The sequence below is a fragment of the Crassostrea angulata genome, chromosome 5 (genome assembly GCF_025612915.1).
Source record: "Crassostrea angulata isolate pt1a10 chromosome 5, ASM2561291v2, whole genome shotgun sequence".
NCBI lineage: Eukaryota > Metazoa > Mollusca > Bivalvia > Ostreida > Ostreidae > Magallana > Magallana angulata.
In genome coordinates this window covers 50,514,767-50,530,525 of record NC_069115.1, presented here as the reverse complement: position 1 = coordinate 50,530,525, position 15,759 = coordinate 50,514,767, and the positions used below count along the sequence as shown (strand labels likewise).

Here is a 15,759-nt window from a genome sequence, read left to right as displayed (position 1 = left end):
CGACTGGAACAACACTACCCCATTTATTTTGAAGTTCACATTTATCACGTATCAAACGTTTGACCAATGCTTAACTAAAAAAAACTTCTTCTTGAATCCAGTGATATGTGTACATGTAACTTTAATGCAATATGCCATGAAATATTTCCATGCAAGCTGTATGTCGCAGTATATAAGGTTTATAAGTTGTATATATTAAGTTTTAGAGAATTGGACGAATAAGTATTTAATCGAGAAGAATAGGATTTTAGCAGCAGTTTTTTTTCCAAACTGAGATGTTTTTTTTAATTCTTTTACTTGATATGTTAAAGATTTGGTGGAAACCGCTGGGTAGTTTGTTCTATCTCATTATATGTTAAAGAATATATATATATATATAAGCTTTTTATAGTTATCACGTGATAACGCACTGAGGTGGGAGTAATGTACTACCCGATTTTATTGTAGTGACTTTTATGCAATCAGAAAATAATGTTTTTGGTTCGATTAAAAAAAATTGATATTACAATTTGATGTATGATACAAATAACAGGTGCGGTCACACGATGTGATTTTTCACCAGATTTTCAATCGACTTGCTCAGATAAGTCGATTTAAGTCGATTGTTGAGGTGGTCACACGAAACGATTTTACAATCGATTTTCGAATAATAAAACATATTCCATATTTTTGTTGTAAGGGGAAAAGTCATTGCAACACCACGATTTTCAACAGAAAGTCGATTGAAAATCGGACGCACTTCAGATTTTCAGTGGAGCTCAGGCTTTGTTATCGACTTTCGACTTGGGTGGTCACAAGGTGGTATTTTAGTCGAAAGCGATACGGATGAAAAAATCTGATGGAAAATCGTACGCGGGTAGGTTAAGGCAACTCATAGTTTAATGACCGTCAAAATTATGATCAATTGAAATAATGTTTATTTTTATGAAAACAGCGCTGGATATTAATACCAAGTGAAAGAGTTCACCAAGATATAATTTTTCTACTTCGGAATCGACTCAATCTTTGAAGCTGCCGTGCCATGGTATCACGTGACAGTTAAAAATAGATCACCTTTTTACCTTAACAAAAAATCAAAAAGTGTAACACTACCCCGAAGTTCATTTGTATTTTTTCTACAATAATTCGATTGAAAATTAGTTCATATTTATTAGTATTACTGCTAGAATCCTATTGTACATCGCATAAAATAAATATTGTAAATATTTATCGGAAACCCTCTCAACTTCTAAAATTTCATTGAAAATACTACGTATTTTTCGTTTTAAACAACAAAGCACAGGATTCTAGCAGCACTTTTCATGTAGTTTAGGTCATATACCGTTGATATTTACCAAAATCATCTTTCCTAATATCCAGGGTAGTGTTACACTTTTGCCATTTTTTGTACACACTGACAGAGGAAAGGCTGGTCAAGCCATATAAATGTCGATCCGCTTACCTTATAACACTCGCTGATTAAACAAAATATCCATCCCTGTATTATCCTGATTATATTCGAACTGACACTCATCTAAATCTTAGGTATCTGTATTAAATAAGTCTTATTTCGGCATTGTTTACACTGCATTCCGATAATTTGTCTCCCGACATGATCTTCTCTTTTAAACATGCTTGTGACGTCATCAATGATAATTATACGTAATAGAGAGAAATCGAAGATATATTCAGTTAGAAGAGTTTCTAGTGATATTTTATGTCTGTAATTTTTATAATATAAACCAGAGATAAAGTTAAAATCGATATGTTTCTGAGTAAAATATGACATCATGCTGCTTATTGTGACGTCATATCGATCAGAGGAATTTGATCGCTGTGAGTTGCCTTATCATACCCGCGTATCGCGAGACTGCACGAAGTGCGTCCGATTTTAAGAATAGAAAGAATGTTCTACATAATTTTATAATTCAATCAGTTGCCTCTGTTGAATCATTTAAAAAATGTTTAACAGATTTAATTTTTTTTTTAAATAGTGTGAAAAAATATCATTTGGCATGATAGCATGCATGTTAGCATTCTTTTTTGACAGGTGATGCAACGAAAGCCTCTCCTCAAAGGATACCTATCGACAGACACAAATTACAAGTCGATATATTTGATATTACACATATTACATTATGTATGACATCTGAGAACTTTATGGAAAATAGAAACTTTAGGATCATATGTTGCCATTGTCATTCAAAAAACTCCTTCAAAATACCAATTTTTTTAAATAAATAAATACACGTATTTACATGCAAGATTCATGATCGAATGATAGCAGCAATATTGAAAATATATTTGGTACTCAGTCAGCGTTCAATAATTGTGTGAAAAAACATAGCGACGATTTAAAAAATATTATTTCTTCGAACAGCCATGCCTGATGAAAAATCATCACTGAAACAAATAGCTGTTTTTGCAAAGTTATTACCATAATAGCTAAAAACATTTCCATCCATACTTTGTAGCTTTGAGTTAATTTCTTAATCCAGGAGCACTTTAGAGAAGCCAAAATATTTGTGATGTTAACTACTGTAAAACCTTTCCTGCATAATCTCTCTCTCTCTCTTTCTCTCTCTCTCTCTCTCTCTCCAAAGTGATCGACATTTAATTATAATGTTTCACAAGTATATGTTTAACATATTAACGCAAAAGAGTTTTTAAGGAGTTTGCCGTACAACATCTGTTTTATTTACCTTTCATAATATCTCCAGCTTGTCTAATGACGTCAGCCCGTTCGTCTGTAATTCTGTCTGTGTGTAAAGTATTTGAGCTTTTGTAACAAGTTTCTAAATCTAAAGACCCAACGGTTTAAACAACCACATTTTATTTAAAAACAAAATGTCAAAAGTCAAGACCATAAATTTCTACAGATTGTCGTCCGTATCATTTTCGTATGTATGTGGGTCTATTTGTATTGTAAAGGGTTTGTGGTTGAAGAAAAACAGGGCACTTAACAAACATAAAAATCTTTACATGCATGTTACAAGTGACACCTTCTTTACTTTAAACGTTTTTGATGAATCAGTTCCCGAGATAGTGTATATAACTGATTAAATACCACTTGAGGCTTAAATGCACTGGCGTCGGAAGCGAATTGAAAGTTGGGGGCTAGACTAATCCTCAGAAATATTGAGAAAAATCATGGAAATCTTATTCCGGGGGGGGGGGTATGTATACCTATACTTCCAAACGAAAAAAAACCACTTGCTGGCTAGTATGCTTCTAAATCCAACTTCTCAATCTTTCAAGGTAAATTTAGGAACAATGATGGGGGGCTGAACCCTCTATCATGCTGTGTTTCTAATGGTTAGGTATAACTTTGCAAAGGAAGTGGGGGGCTAAGCCCCCCCCCCCCCCCTAGCCCCCCGTTTCCGACGCCTATGAAATGAATAGAACATAATATCGTGCTACATGTATATGCTGTTGAAAAAAACCATTTGAGGACAGGCTTTTTTCTGTCTTCCAACCTATCCTTTTATTTTTTTACTTTGAATGAACTTCTTTCATTTAATTTACTAAAAGTTATGTTTTATGAACATTGCTTACCCAGTTTATTCACAGAATCTCATAATAATCTTTCATAGAACTTTTAAAATATTTCACACGAACTATATTGATTCTAGGATGTTTTTCAATACTTTTAAGTAAAAAACTTGATTCAAGATTTTCATTTCCCGTTCCGTTTCACTTTAGAATCCTAAGACTAAGAAGATTCCCTACCCATAATATCCTCTCATCAACTCTTGATATTACAGGCAAAAATAAATAATTATACATCACAGTTTATGACTTTGACTTTCTATTTTCTTGCCTATGCAAAGAGAGATAACCCGAATTGTGCAACGCGAAAACGCACTCAATCTCTCTCTCTCTCTCTCTCTCTCTCTCTCTCTCTCTCTCTCTCTCTCTCTCTCGCGATCATACGAATACCTTTGTCGTCCGTTTGTATATTTAGATCTGTCATAACGTTGCAAATGTTGACGGAGTTATAAAAACACATATATCTAAGAATAGGCGCATAGAATTATACTTTTTTCACTAATATATTATTTTTTAAAATAATATTGATCCCATAATTATTTGAAATGCATTGTATACTATTATTAATACTATTTCTTGCAAGGGAACTCAGACGTTTCTTTAATGAAAATACTAAGAGATACGAAAAGCATATATACCTGGAATAAGGTTATCTACGATTTTTTTCGTTGCTACAGATGTTATGTTGGCCTGGTCCATTTTTCCCGGATTGATATTGATTTGATACTGAACAATAACTCCATTCGGGTTTGTTGGAGCCGTCCATGATATCTCTAGAGAGATATCTAGTTGATCAACGAGACATTTTACATTGGTTGGCGGACCTGGTCCTACATTCGTAGAAGGTAAAGTCATGATTTAATTTATGGTGAAAATACTGATAACAATAAATGCAATGATAAAATGAATCCATTTTCATTAACAATTTTATAAAAAAACTAAAAAAAGATAAAAGTTACTTTTTTCTTACTTGTTGGAGTAGTTCTAATCCACTGATTTTTGTCCAGGCTTTTCTTAACATTAGTGGTCCCGCTGACAGTAATAAGTCTAACCTTATAACGCCATCCAGGAAGAAAAACTTTCCCATTGATTTGTAGCATAGGAAAAAAATCTGTTGTAGTATAAGTGATGCCATCGATTCTTACTTCATACTTGGTAACAAAGGTCTCGACAGGGGGTTCCCATTTCAGAAGCAAGTTATCATGAGCGAAGTCACATTCTCTTGTTAGTAGGTACCCGGGATATTGTGGAACTAAAACGTTGAGTTTATATAATTATATCATTCTATATTACAATCTATGCTTAATAGTTTGTATTTATTTGAAACAAAATATCTCATAATCAATTATATATTATTTTTGATGCGTAAAAGTTAGACCCTATTTAGTTTTTTAGCTCACCTGGGCTAATAGTTCAAATAAGTTTTTTTCTGATATTTTTTGTCCGGCGTCCGTCTGTCTGTTTGCCCTTCGTCAAAACATATTTTACATTTTTGACTTCTTCTCCTGAACCAGTGGGCCAATTCAACCAAACTTGATGAGTAGCATTATTGGGTAATGGAAATCAAGTCTGTTAAAATGAAATGCCTCGCTCCTCTTCAAGGGGAGATACGTAAGAATTGCTGAGAATTCAAATATTTCTCAAATATTCTTCTCATAAACAAATTTGCCATTAAAGCTGTAATTTGTGTCATCAAATTCTTATCAAAATCCCCTGGGGTTGATATTTAACATATCATTAATACATAAAGATAAACCTTTAAAAAACGTCTTCTACATATTAAAACAAATAATGAAATGAACATTACATTTCTTCAAAGTAGTCCTCACGGTTTGAAATACATAATTTTAATCTCTGAATCAATTTCTGAAATGCGTCACGGTACGCTGATTTAGGTAGACCTTTTAGGCAATGACTGATGGCTAGGCCAACTCGTAACATGACGACCAGATTAGAACTCGTAGGAATATTTAAACAAATGTTTGAAAATCTTCTATCCTATCCTAATACATCTTTGGATGTAGTGTGGGGCCACATTGGGGATACAGTTTTAAAAGATTTATATTTCAAATTATTCAACTCAATGCTATAATTTGTAATTTTACTTATAAACAAGCTTCTTGACATGTTGCTGATCCCATTTGTTTAAAATTGGGACCCTGGACAAGGATTAATGTAAGAAATATAAATGAACACTTGTTTTAAATCTAGAGAACTGCAATGTCTAGTATGTGATAGACAATGCAACATTTTGTTACAAAAGATGGTTAATGATTAATATAAACTTTTTGAAGAAAACGTAGACTATCTTTTTACACAGGATCAATTCTAATATATTCTCAAGATAATTGTATATGACTCCATAAAGCTGATTTAATTATGGGTTTTGTTGTTCAGGTGAGCGATGTGACCCATGATCCTCTTGTATTCATACGTTGTAATTTGCTTTTTAGTTAAATAACACTTATTTAATAATCTCAACACATAAACACGATTTTCTATATAAGTAGGAAATTCAAGTATATCATACCCAATCTAATTGTAGCGTCACTGGAATTTACAACAATGTTTGTTGCAGGATTTGTGCGGTAAGCGTGGGTAATCACATTTACTATGTAGAGTTGTCCAGCCATCAGATGACTAGAGACGGTATATTGCTTAACTGTTTTTTCAAGAAGTCCTGACGATCCTCCTGAACTCCCATTTGCTTTCCATGTCACCTCATAGTTCGACAAAAGATCATAGTAAGAGCTTGGGTGACTCCAGTATACTAATATCTTGGAGGTGGTACTGGTAATATTGGTTATGGTTGGGGCCAGTCTGGTTTCTAATAAAATACATTCATTGCAAACTCATTCAATAAATTTTCAATGGCCAAAATTAAACAGAACCGTCTTTTCAAAAACGTTGTTAAACAATTAAATTGAGACAAAAATATACTAAAGGTCAAGATATAAAAAGTTGTTTGATTCATTAATTTTAACTGTCAAATTAAATAAACAATTCTATAATAATGATAAAACTGAATACAGTAAATTGCATGAAGAATTTAATGGTACTAATTGTTTTCACAGAATTTGCGTATAAATAAGGTAAATCAGCCCAAAACTTGCGCACGTTTTCTGCGCAATAAATATACATTTTTTTCAATGGGTGGCCCTGTAGCTCCCAGGTCGTTCATCCGAATTTTTCAGACCGGGAGCTACAGACCTGCAGCTAATCGGAACAAACCTCATCAAATTTGTTTTGATTATATTTCGAATGATAGTTACACATTTATGTAGTTCGGATGGTTTTCAATCCCGATTTGTGTCCCTACATTCCTGTTTTTATCTGCCTTCCCCAATTGTATTTTAATTTATCAATAATTGCTATGTTTTAGAGTATACCTGTTCAGATAACTTTTGAAGTGTTCTCCTACTATTAATAATCATACAGTTATTGGAATTTCTTATTTGTCCGATTAAAGCAATAAAAGAAGAATTCAGGAGTTGCGAAACTTATTGTAGATGACTATCACGTACATATACTTATTGTAAAATGACCAACACGTACATTTACTTATTGTAAAATGACCATCACGTACATGTTTTAGATAAAGATACAATTTTGATATGAAAGTATATTAGATACATTGCCTCAATGTTATTTGCTATTGAATTTTGCTTACTTGATTTGCATTCTCCACTGACATTGAAATAATCAAAGCCACATTCACAGACATTCGAAGTACAAGTTTCAACAGTTGGTGTACACAGCACAGTGTTATTGCAGCTTGCTCCCAACGTAGCAGCTTCAATTGCTGATAAAACGTAAAACCAGCAAATGATCTGGAAAAAATATAGAATAAACTAATGAATTTTAAAAACGTATCAGTATGATATCGAATTAACTGTTACACAGGACATTCTTGTTTAACGAATTAAAGCATTATATAGATACAAATAATAAAATTGTTTTACTGAAGTACAGCAAAACTCGAAAAAAACGAACACGAATATAGTGAATTTACGGCTATAACGAATTAAAATTAACGTCCCGGCAAAATTCTTATGATAAAATAAATCTATACAAAATTGCCATATATAACGAACACGGCTAACGAATTTACGGCAATGATGAAGTAATTTTAAGACCCCCGCTGGCAAAAAATTAACCTATTTTATCATTGTAAATGACTATAGTATTGTGTGTGTGTGTGTGTGTGTGTGCGTGTGCGCGTGCGCGTGCGCGTGTGTGCGTGCGTGCGTGCGTGCGTGCGAAATAAATAAGATGAAAATTGAAGATAAGACTTTTACTTGTGACAAGGTTGTTTGTAAAAAAAAAACAAAAACAAAAATGAATTATGAATTAAGACTCTAAATATTTTATTTAAAGTGTTTTTTCCTAAATTTTAGAACTCTATTTATTGTTCTAGTTATATATCCTGGAAAATGGTATTCAGCAGTTATACTGATTTCCAAGATAAAGCTTTCAATGCACACGTGTTCAATTTCTTTTAATGCCTTTTCGAGCCGAATGTTTTAAGATTTGTGGTCTTTCCATGCTACACCATACTGTGCTGTATGTCATGCTGAAATTTTGGTTTGAACATATTTTATTGTATAAACATATACAAATGGTTGGAACACAAGTTCTTACAACTTACGAGGTTCTTACCAAGTATAACAATTTACAACTGTATAGTAGTTTAGAATGGAAAGTAAATAGAAATGGATATTACTAATATAGTTAAGTTACTGAACAAACATACATGTATAAACAGATTTTAACGGTCGGTGCTCATTCTCTGGGGAGCAAAAGGTGGATATAGAATTTTTTTTGTACTGATCGTTTAAATCTTCAATTTAAGCAACGATTTAAATAAAAAATCAATGCATACAAAACGTTTAAAGATTGAAGACGAATCGTAATGTCACGGTATATGCGCAAAAATAATCTGCTATTTCTTATTTTGTTCGTTGTACAATATTAGGTAATGTGTCGAATATTTTGTATTTCTTCCAATTCAGGTTTCTAAAATATATGTATTTCGACTATTTCAAATCCCAATGCCGACTTTTTTTTAACTCAAATGAACCAAGACTCTGAAATAATTTGAATCCATAGCAATCAAATCAATCAGCATCTTACGTAAACTGAAGTTGGCTATTATAGCTGTTGTATTTATTTTGTATTAACACCCACTCTGTACTTTCAAAATTTGCAAAATGATACCATGCTTAGGGTATCTCACTCCTCACGATTTGATTTCATTGCGCAGATGTTCATTATATTATAAAGGAATATTATTTGTTAATTTAAACCTAACAGAAAGATCATCGATATCATTTCATAATTACACAATATTCATAAAAAAAATTCATTTAAATTCAAGAACCAAGCACGTTTTGGGAGGAACTGTTTTCTCGTGCGGAAGGTTTTTTAGTAGAAAATGACAGAAACAAGAAATTTTATGATTTTTCAATATATTTTTCTTTTTATGATACCTTATTCATTATTCACATTTTTGAAATTTGATAGGTTTTTGACATGTTCTATAGGTCCTGTGTGACTTGTATAAAACTAAATTTTGAGACAGAGATAGACATATAGCATAAAATTATGCAAATATATAGAAAATGTCTGAATTTTTTCAAGGCAAATTATGCGAGAATTTTACTTTTGAAGCCATATATATAAAATTTTACATCACTGATCCCTATGTTTTATTATGTCATAAATGGTATTGAATATATATCTAGGCAAACTGGATTAATCTTATAAAATTTTTGATATTCAAAATGTTTTTGTTTCAAATCAAATTGTAACTATTATAGAAATTGTCTATTTTAGTGTAAAAAAGTCAAGCAGAACTTTATTCAGCTTCATACAATTTTTTTTCGTTATCCCTCTATTCCATGTGAACATTTTGCATAATTAAAAACAATATTCCAAGAAAACAGTTTGCTTAATCAAAAATACTGACAACAAATCCTTATCAGTATGAAATTGCATTTTAGGTGCAAAAAGGTTAAAATTAAATTGGCCATAACTTAGAGGGATGAACACTGACCTCCCATTATCTTTGAATTTTTTAAGTGTATTTTGTCTACAGATTTCAATGATATACTTCTCAAGAAATTCTTGATACAAGATCATTGAGGAGTGGAATACCTTTAAGTTAACATTTTACTGAAATGTTTTTGAACTACGTATTTATTTATACCGTGAAATATATTTCCATATTTTGCAAATATTAAAATCTAAAAATTCCTAAAGATATTATAGTCTATTGAATTTTACAGTGTTTATATAATTACTGTGTTTCCAGTTCGTTTCCGTCACTTTTTATGATCTGGTTTTGGATATTTATAAATACACATTTGTTCAAGCTATATTCATTTACATAAATGCAAATAAGAAAATTATTTTTAGAAATAATCATTCTCTGTTGCCAGACTCAAGGACTCGCGTACCATTAAAGAATATTGAGGAATTTCGAATAGCAACAAGACGATGGTGTTGAAAAACTGCGAAGCCTGTTTTGCATGTTTAGAGTTTTAAACTAACCAAATTATAGATATCGCATTTTTCAATATAGATGACAGTAAGCATTTTTATGTTTCTTGTCAGTTCTTCTAAGTCAACGAAGGCAATAATGAAAATCGGCACATGTTTTATTCTGTTATTTCGAGTTGGTGTATCGAAAATGAAAGTAGGTTTTTCATTAATTTCACAATAGTTATTTATCGGGTAAAATTCAATAATATGTAATAGACGTCTTCCTACACGTGTCGAATAACGTACTGTCGTGGTTGAATATTGCATGCTTATAATATGATATTTTTATATATGATGGTATTATTTTCTTCTTATCTTTTTTCAAAATGACATGGATACATATATTTATAATTTAAATTGGCCATACTGACGTCATTAGCAAGGAAAGTAAGCTGCATTAATTGATGTTTCTTTTCATAATCGAGTAAATATGATCGACAGTCGTGTCACTTTTATTGCATAAAATATCCGAAACGCAATTACAGTTTCAATAAAGACGCACATATAAACTATTCCAGTATAAACTCAAAAAGTTCAGGATATCTTTTCAAATGACCTTTAGTATGACCTTGAAGATAAGGAAAACCACTTGATTTTGTTGTAATTATAGCTTAAATATCCATTTAGCAAAATTGAAAATGACTTTGATGCATTTTGTTAAAAATTTAAGATAGAAATGATATGATAAACAGTAAAATACAAAATCAAATCCAGTCTTTAAATCTGTGAGTTGGGTTGAAATGCGATATTTTTGAGACGTTAACGGGTTAACAAAGGATAACGCTTAAAATCTTTTAAGTCAGCTGTGTATTTTGGATGCAAACTAAACTCTATAGTGTTCATGTACAGGATAATGCGTATCTTCCTTTCTTGTTCAATTATATTCATTTTACGATCATTAACTAACATTTTTGTACAGTCATATTTCTTTTAATAAAATATAATGCATAATTGGCTTAAAAAGTGATTTTTTGCGATATCCAAATCATTTCTTTTTTATGATCTTCAAAGGGCTTTATCGCAGTACTTACATGTATAAATGCTTCATATTCTATGAAATCAAACAATTGGCACCGACGTTAATTAAAATCAAATCTTCATTAACTATGATACTCCCTGACGTATGGAGAATATTTTAAGAATAAAAACTTACTTTTAAAATGTTATCCATTTGATGTAGTTTTAATTTTTGATCCAGAGACGTGTCGGCAAAAGACATTAAGTGTCTGATGTTGTATATGAATAGCAAGAAAGCAAGAGTAGGCCAAAACCTGCAAGTTGATAGCAGTCGTAAAAGTTTCTTTTGAATTCGTTGACAAAAGAAATTGCCTTATTTAGTAACAGAATGTGGCCTTCATTTAAACATACAGTACAGGCAACGCGGATCCTGTGTTTCCCGCGCCCCGTCACGGTATAAACACATCGAGGTGATCGGCCAGGTGAATCAGGTATACCGCGTTCCCATCACGGTAAACTCATCATCTACCTGTCCCCGCCACGTTAAAATTTTCGATGGAAAAGTATCGTATACAAGCGGGAGTTATCTCTCCGAATGACAAATAAATTGCATGTTTCTTTATATTTAATGACGATATATAACCAGATTTTGAAAGAGATTATAATCGAAATACTTGGAGTCTTTTTTACTATTTTTTTTAAATTTCATATCTATTAAAAAAATTATTAAAGTATTTAATTTAATACTTGTGCAGCAATTGCAAATAAAAGATATTCGAATCCACTATCATATTTTAAGAAGGTCGTTAAATCAAAATTTATGATGAAATGATTTTAATTGCCAATAAAATTGTAAATGTGTACGCAGTGTGATTGTGTTTTCTTAACAAATAATTGGTCCGCCTACATTTGTATTGTTTGTTGTTGTCCATGCGTGTCAACTAATGATGAGCAAGTGATTAAAAATTAGGGCTTCCTATACAATTACCACCCCGGTATTTTTAGCACGTTCCGTTCATTTCTTACAAGGTCTTCTACGTGTAAAGAACTTTTTTTTGTGAATTCACGTTTTAGTGAATTTGTGTTGCGTTACTTTAAGTATGGTTCGTCGTTTGTCATTGTGCGAGGATTCCCACTTTCTACTGCGTTACGTTTGCGACGACAATCTTTCAGTGTGAAGCCGTGTGTTCTTCAAGACTCAGTCTGACTTAAATATTCAGTGTGCAGATGAGTATGACGTTCAGTGGGGCCGGTGTAATGAAGAATAATGACCCCCGTAGAATAATGACCGGGGATCATTTTTCGACGTAGAATAATGACCCCCCTAGCTGAAGAAGCATTGGATTTTTCTGAAGAAAAAAGACCCAGGGGTTATTTTTCTTCATGTTAAACATGAAGAAAAAAGACCCAGGGGTTAATTTTCTTCATGTTAAACATGAAGGAAAATGACCCCCATGGAAAAATGACCCCCCCCCCCCCCCGTAAACATGAATAGAAATTGGTTACACCGTATCCAAATTATGACTTTGAAATTTACCTAATTTTTCACTCTGTTCAACTGCTTTTGAAGTTATAAACACCGAATTTGTAAATAAATCGCTGTATATAGGCATACACAAAACACTCTTATATTGCCACAAATTGATTGAACAGTTACGTCACTTCTCTCATCGACATACGGCGGGAAATGACGCAAATGAAGACATATTCATACACAATGAGGATATTGTGTGATAATTAACGAACAATAATCATGAAAGAATAATTGTTGTAATAATATAAGCAATATTCACTGCTGAATGAATTGTCAATCTTAGAATGATACATGTATAGATGTTTATAGAAAAAAGACTAAGGGGACAAGTAACGTAGGAATATGAATTCTTATTTACATTTCTTGAGGAAAGTGATTTTTAAAGAATCATTTTGCGTTAGTTTTGTTTTCTTCTATGTGATACATGAACATCAATATTCTAATTAAAACATTTGTTGTAATGTTGTATTTCTGATCATGAATAGACTTTATTCTTTTAGACCAATGTGTGAAGAGTACCTGACTATAGTAAATCGTAATACATAATAAACACTGATCGATTATAATAAGAAAAGATTGTTTCTAAAAGCGTTGATAAGAGGTTAGGGCCCATGTTAGGGGTTTATATCCCCCTTGATTTTGATCACACGATCTTTGTTGTATCCAAAGTAACCAATGTTCATACAACCTAGTGTTGCATTAATCATCTTGATATTAACTAAACTTACTAAAGTATGCCGACGATAAAGTAAAATATTTTTTCTCAGTACTTTGACGATTTTCCTTATTGGCTGTTAACCTCTACTGGCGTAATGGCTGCTGTCAGTGTCTACTAACCAGCTTGGTTATAATGCCTAACAGTGGAGTAAACTTTTCATAATTTTGGTTTCACCATTAATTCCGCGTGATGTACTTGCATACCCAGCAGTTTGTGAAAGTGGAAATCCTCAATGCATGTATAATCCATGAACAATAGGAAAAATATAAAAGATGCGACGGCGAAGATGCGAAGACGGAGAAGTGATACTACTACATGTATCGCTTCTGTACCTTTGCAACTTCGCACTCTCGCCTTCGAATCTTCGCGCTTTCGCCTTTTTAGCTCACCGAGACGAAGTCAAGGGGAGCTTATGCTATACTCCCGTCATTGGCGTCCGGAGCTGGTTTAAGTTTTTGGTGCAGGTCCTGTATCTAAGCTATTACTACTTCACCTAACCTGAATGTATGGTGAGTCTTATGATACAGATGCACCAGACATGCATGAATGTTGAATCAGAGCCATAGGTTGGGGATGTTTGAGGAGGTAAAGGTTTTAATTGCTGGTGCCCTCTGATGATAATATCTTAGTTATTACTGGCCTAACTTCACCAAACTTTCATGGATGGTGTGTCTTATGATACTGATGCACCTGACAGGCTTGAATGCTGAATCTGAGCAATAGGCTTATGATGCTGGATGAGGTTTAGTTTTTTGGAATAGGTCACATGTTTTATAAATGATAGCTTGCATAGTTGATTTAACTATTTTATAAATGAAACGCAGAGGTTGCTTCAGATGCAGAGTCTGATCTCCATTATCAAGGATGCTAAAGGAATCTCCTACCTACCTCAAACCAACTTGATAGATAGATTATGTTATAGTGTAAAACGTTATATGATACGATATAATATTGTATCATTTTTTTTATATTATATGATATGATATTGTATCATGATATTGTTCTGTATTGTATATTATGATATAATATTTATAATATTATATTGTTTTATTAATCAATTATTAAATCACATTAAACTATTACATATGGTATTGCAAAATATAATATTGCATCCTATGATATAATATTGTATATTCTATTATATTGTATCATACAGTATTATATAATATGATATTGATTTCTGTAATATAGAACTATATGAAATGAAATTGTATATATGATATTGTAAAATTATAAAATATCGTATCATACGATATTGTATAATATGATATTGGTTTTATCTCATACGTGTGGTGTATATTACCCGTGTGATAAACCTTTGCTATATCAAACAGGTGATGCTTTATCAAATACTTCCGGTCCTAACTATTTTTGACACAGCCCCTCGCTTCAACGCTTCAGTGATCTATTTTCGAACATTTGCTAGTACTTTCAACATAACTATATCTACAACAAAAATTAATATAAAATTGATTTTGTCAAAGATTTAAATTACAAACATGAAGGAAAACACATAACTGCGAAGCACAGGCGTCGGAACCGGGGGGCTATTGTGAGTGGGTCCGGGGGGGGGGGGGGTTAGCCACCCCCCACCCACCTTTTTTGCAAAGTTATTCATAACCGTAACCACAAGACCCTTTTTTCTTGTTTGTCAAGATGAACACTAGTTGGCTTGACCTAATCCCTTAGAAGCCAGGCAAATATTATTATTCTTAATGAAAAGTAAGTTTACTATCTTTTAGCTATGTTTTATGTACGTGATCTAACAAAAAACAACAATAATTCCTTACACAGAAACAAAAACATAAACTTATTTGCTGCGTAAAAATTCGTTAAAATTGTCAAGTTGGGTACTTTTTTTATCTATATACTATTCATCAATAATTATTGCTTGATTAAAAAACATAACCTTGTCCTTATCATTTAATAGTGTTCACTAAAATCTAGTAATGGTTTTAAAATATTGTTATTTTAGATAGAAATCAAAACTAGCTATATTCTTTATTTTTTTGACAAATGTTAAATATTTAAATAATAAATACAATATTGAATATCACCTTACAAAAAGTATATAAGTACGTATACACTGAATTTATTATCTTATCAATAAATACAATGTCAGGATTACAATGATCTGCATAAGAATAATTGTACTAAATACATTAATATATTATCATACTAGGCGGGTTTGTGTGGTATTCTTGGCTGAACTTGAAATTCAGTAGTACTGGATTACTTCCTCATGGCCATCTTTTGTAAGTACTTTCTCTATCTGTAAATAAAAAACATTTCCATTTGTTTTAAGATCATGAAGCTTGATAAATTAATAATTTTACGCGTTTAATTGATTGTGGTTATCATTTTGACTCGCAGCTGAATTGTGCATTTATTTAAAAATTACATTAATTGCGACATTTTTAAGTAGGAAAAGTAACCTAAGATATATATTGTCTAAATAATGACTGAATAAGGTAAAAGT

At 32.0% G+C, this 15,759-nt stretch overlaps 1 protein-coding gene across 4 annotated transcripts in view; it reads right to left on the bottom strand.

Moving 5' to 3' along the window:
- Window positions 1-11,373, bottom strand: part of LOC128185976 (usherin-like) — a 48,135-nt gene extending 36,762 nt beyond the window's left edge. For all 4 annotated transcript variants that reach the window (XM_052855696.1, XM_052855697.1, XM_052855695.1 and 1 more), the window contains exons 1-5: window positions 11,225-11,373; window positions 7,199-7,358; window positions 6,059-6,355; window positions 4,499-4,780; window positions 4,167-4,358 (exon numbers count right to left, since the gene is read on the bottom strand). In XM_052855696.1, coding sequence (XP_052711656.1) covers window positions 4,167-4,358; window positions 4,499-4,780; window positions 6,059-6,355; window positions 7,199-7,358; window positions 11,225-11,290 — 997 coding nt within the window. In that variant the 5' untranslated portion in view covers window positions 11,291-11,373. The remainder of the gene's footprint in view (window positions 1-4,166; window positions 4,359-4,498; window positions 4,781-6,058; window positions 6,356-7,198; window positions 7,359-11,224) is intronic.
- Between the last annotated feature and the right edge of the window lie 4,386 nt (window positions 11,374-15,759).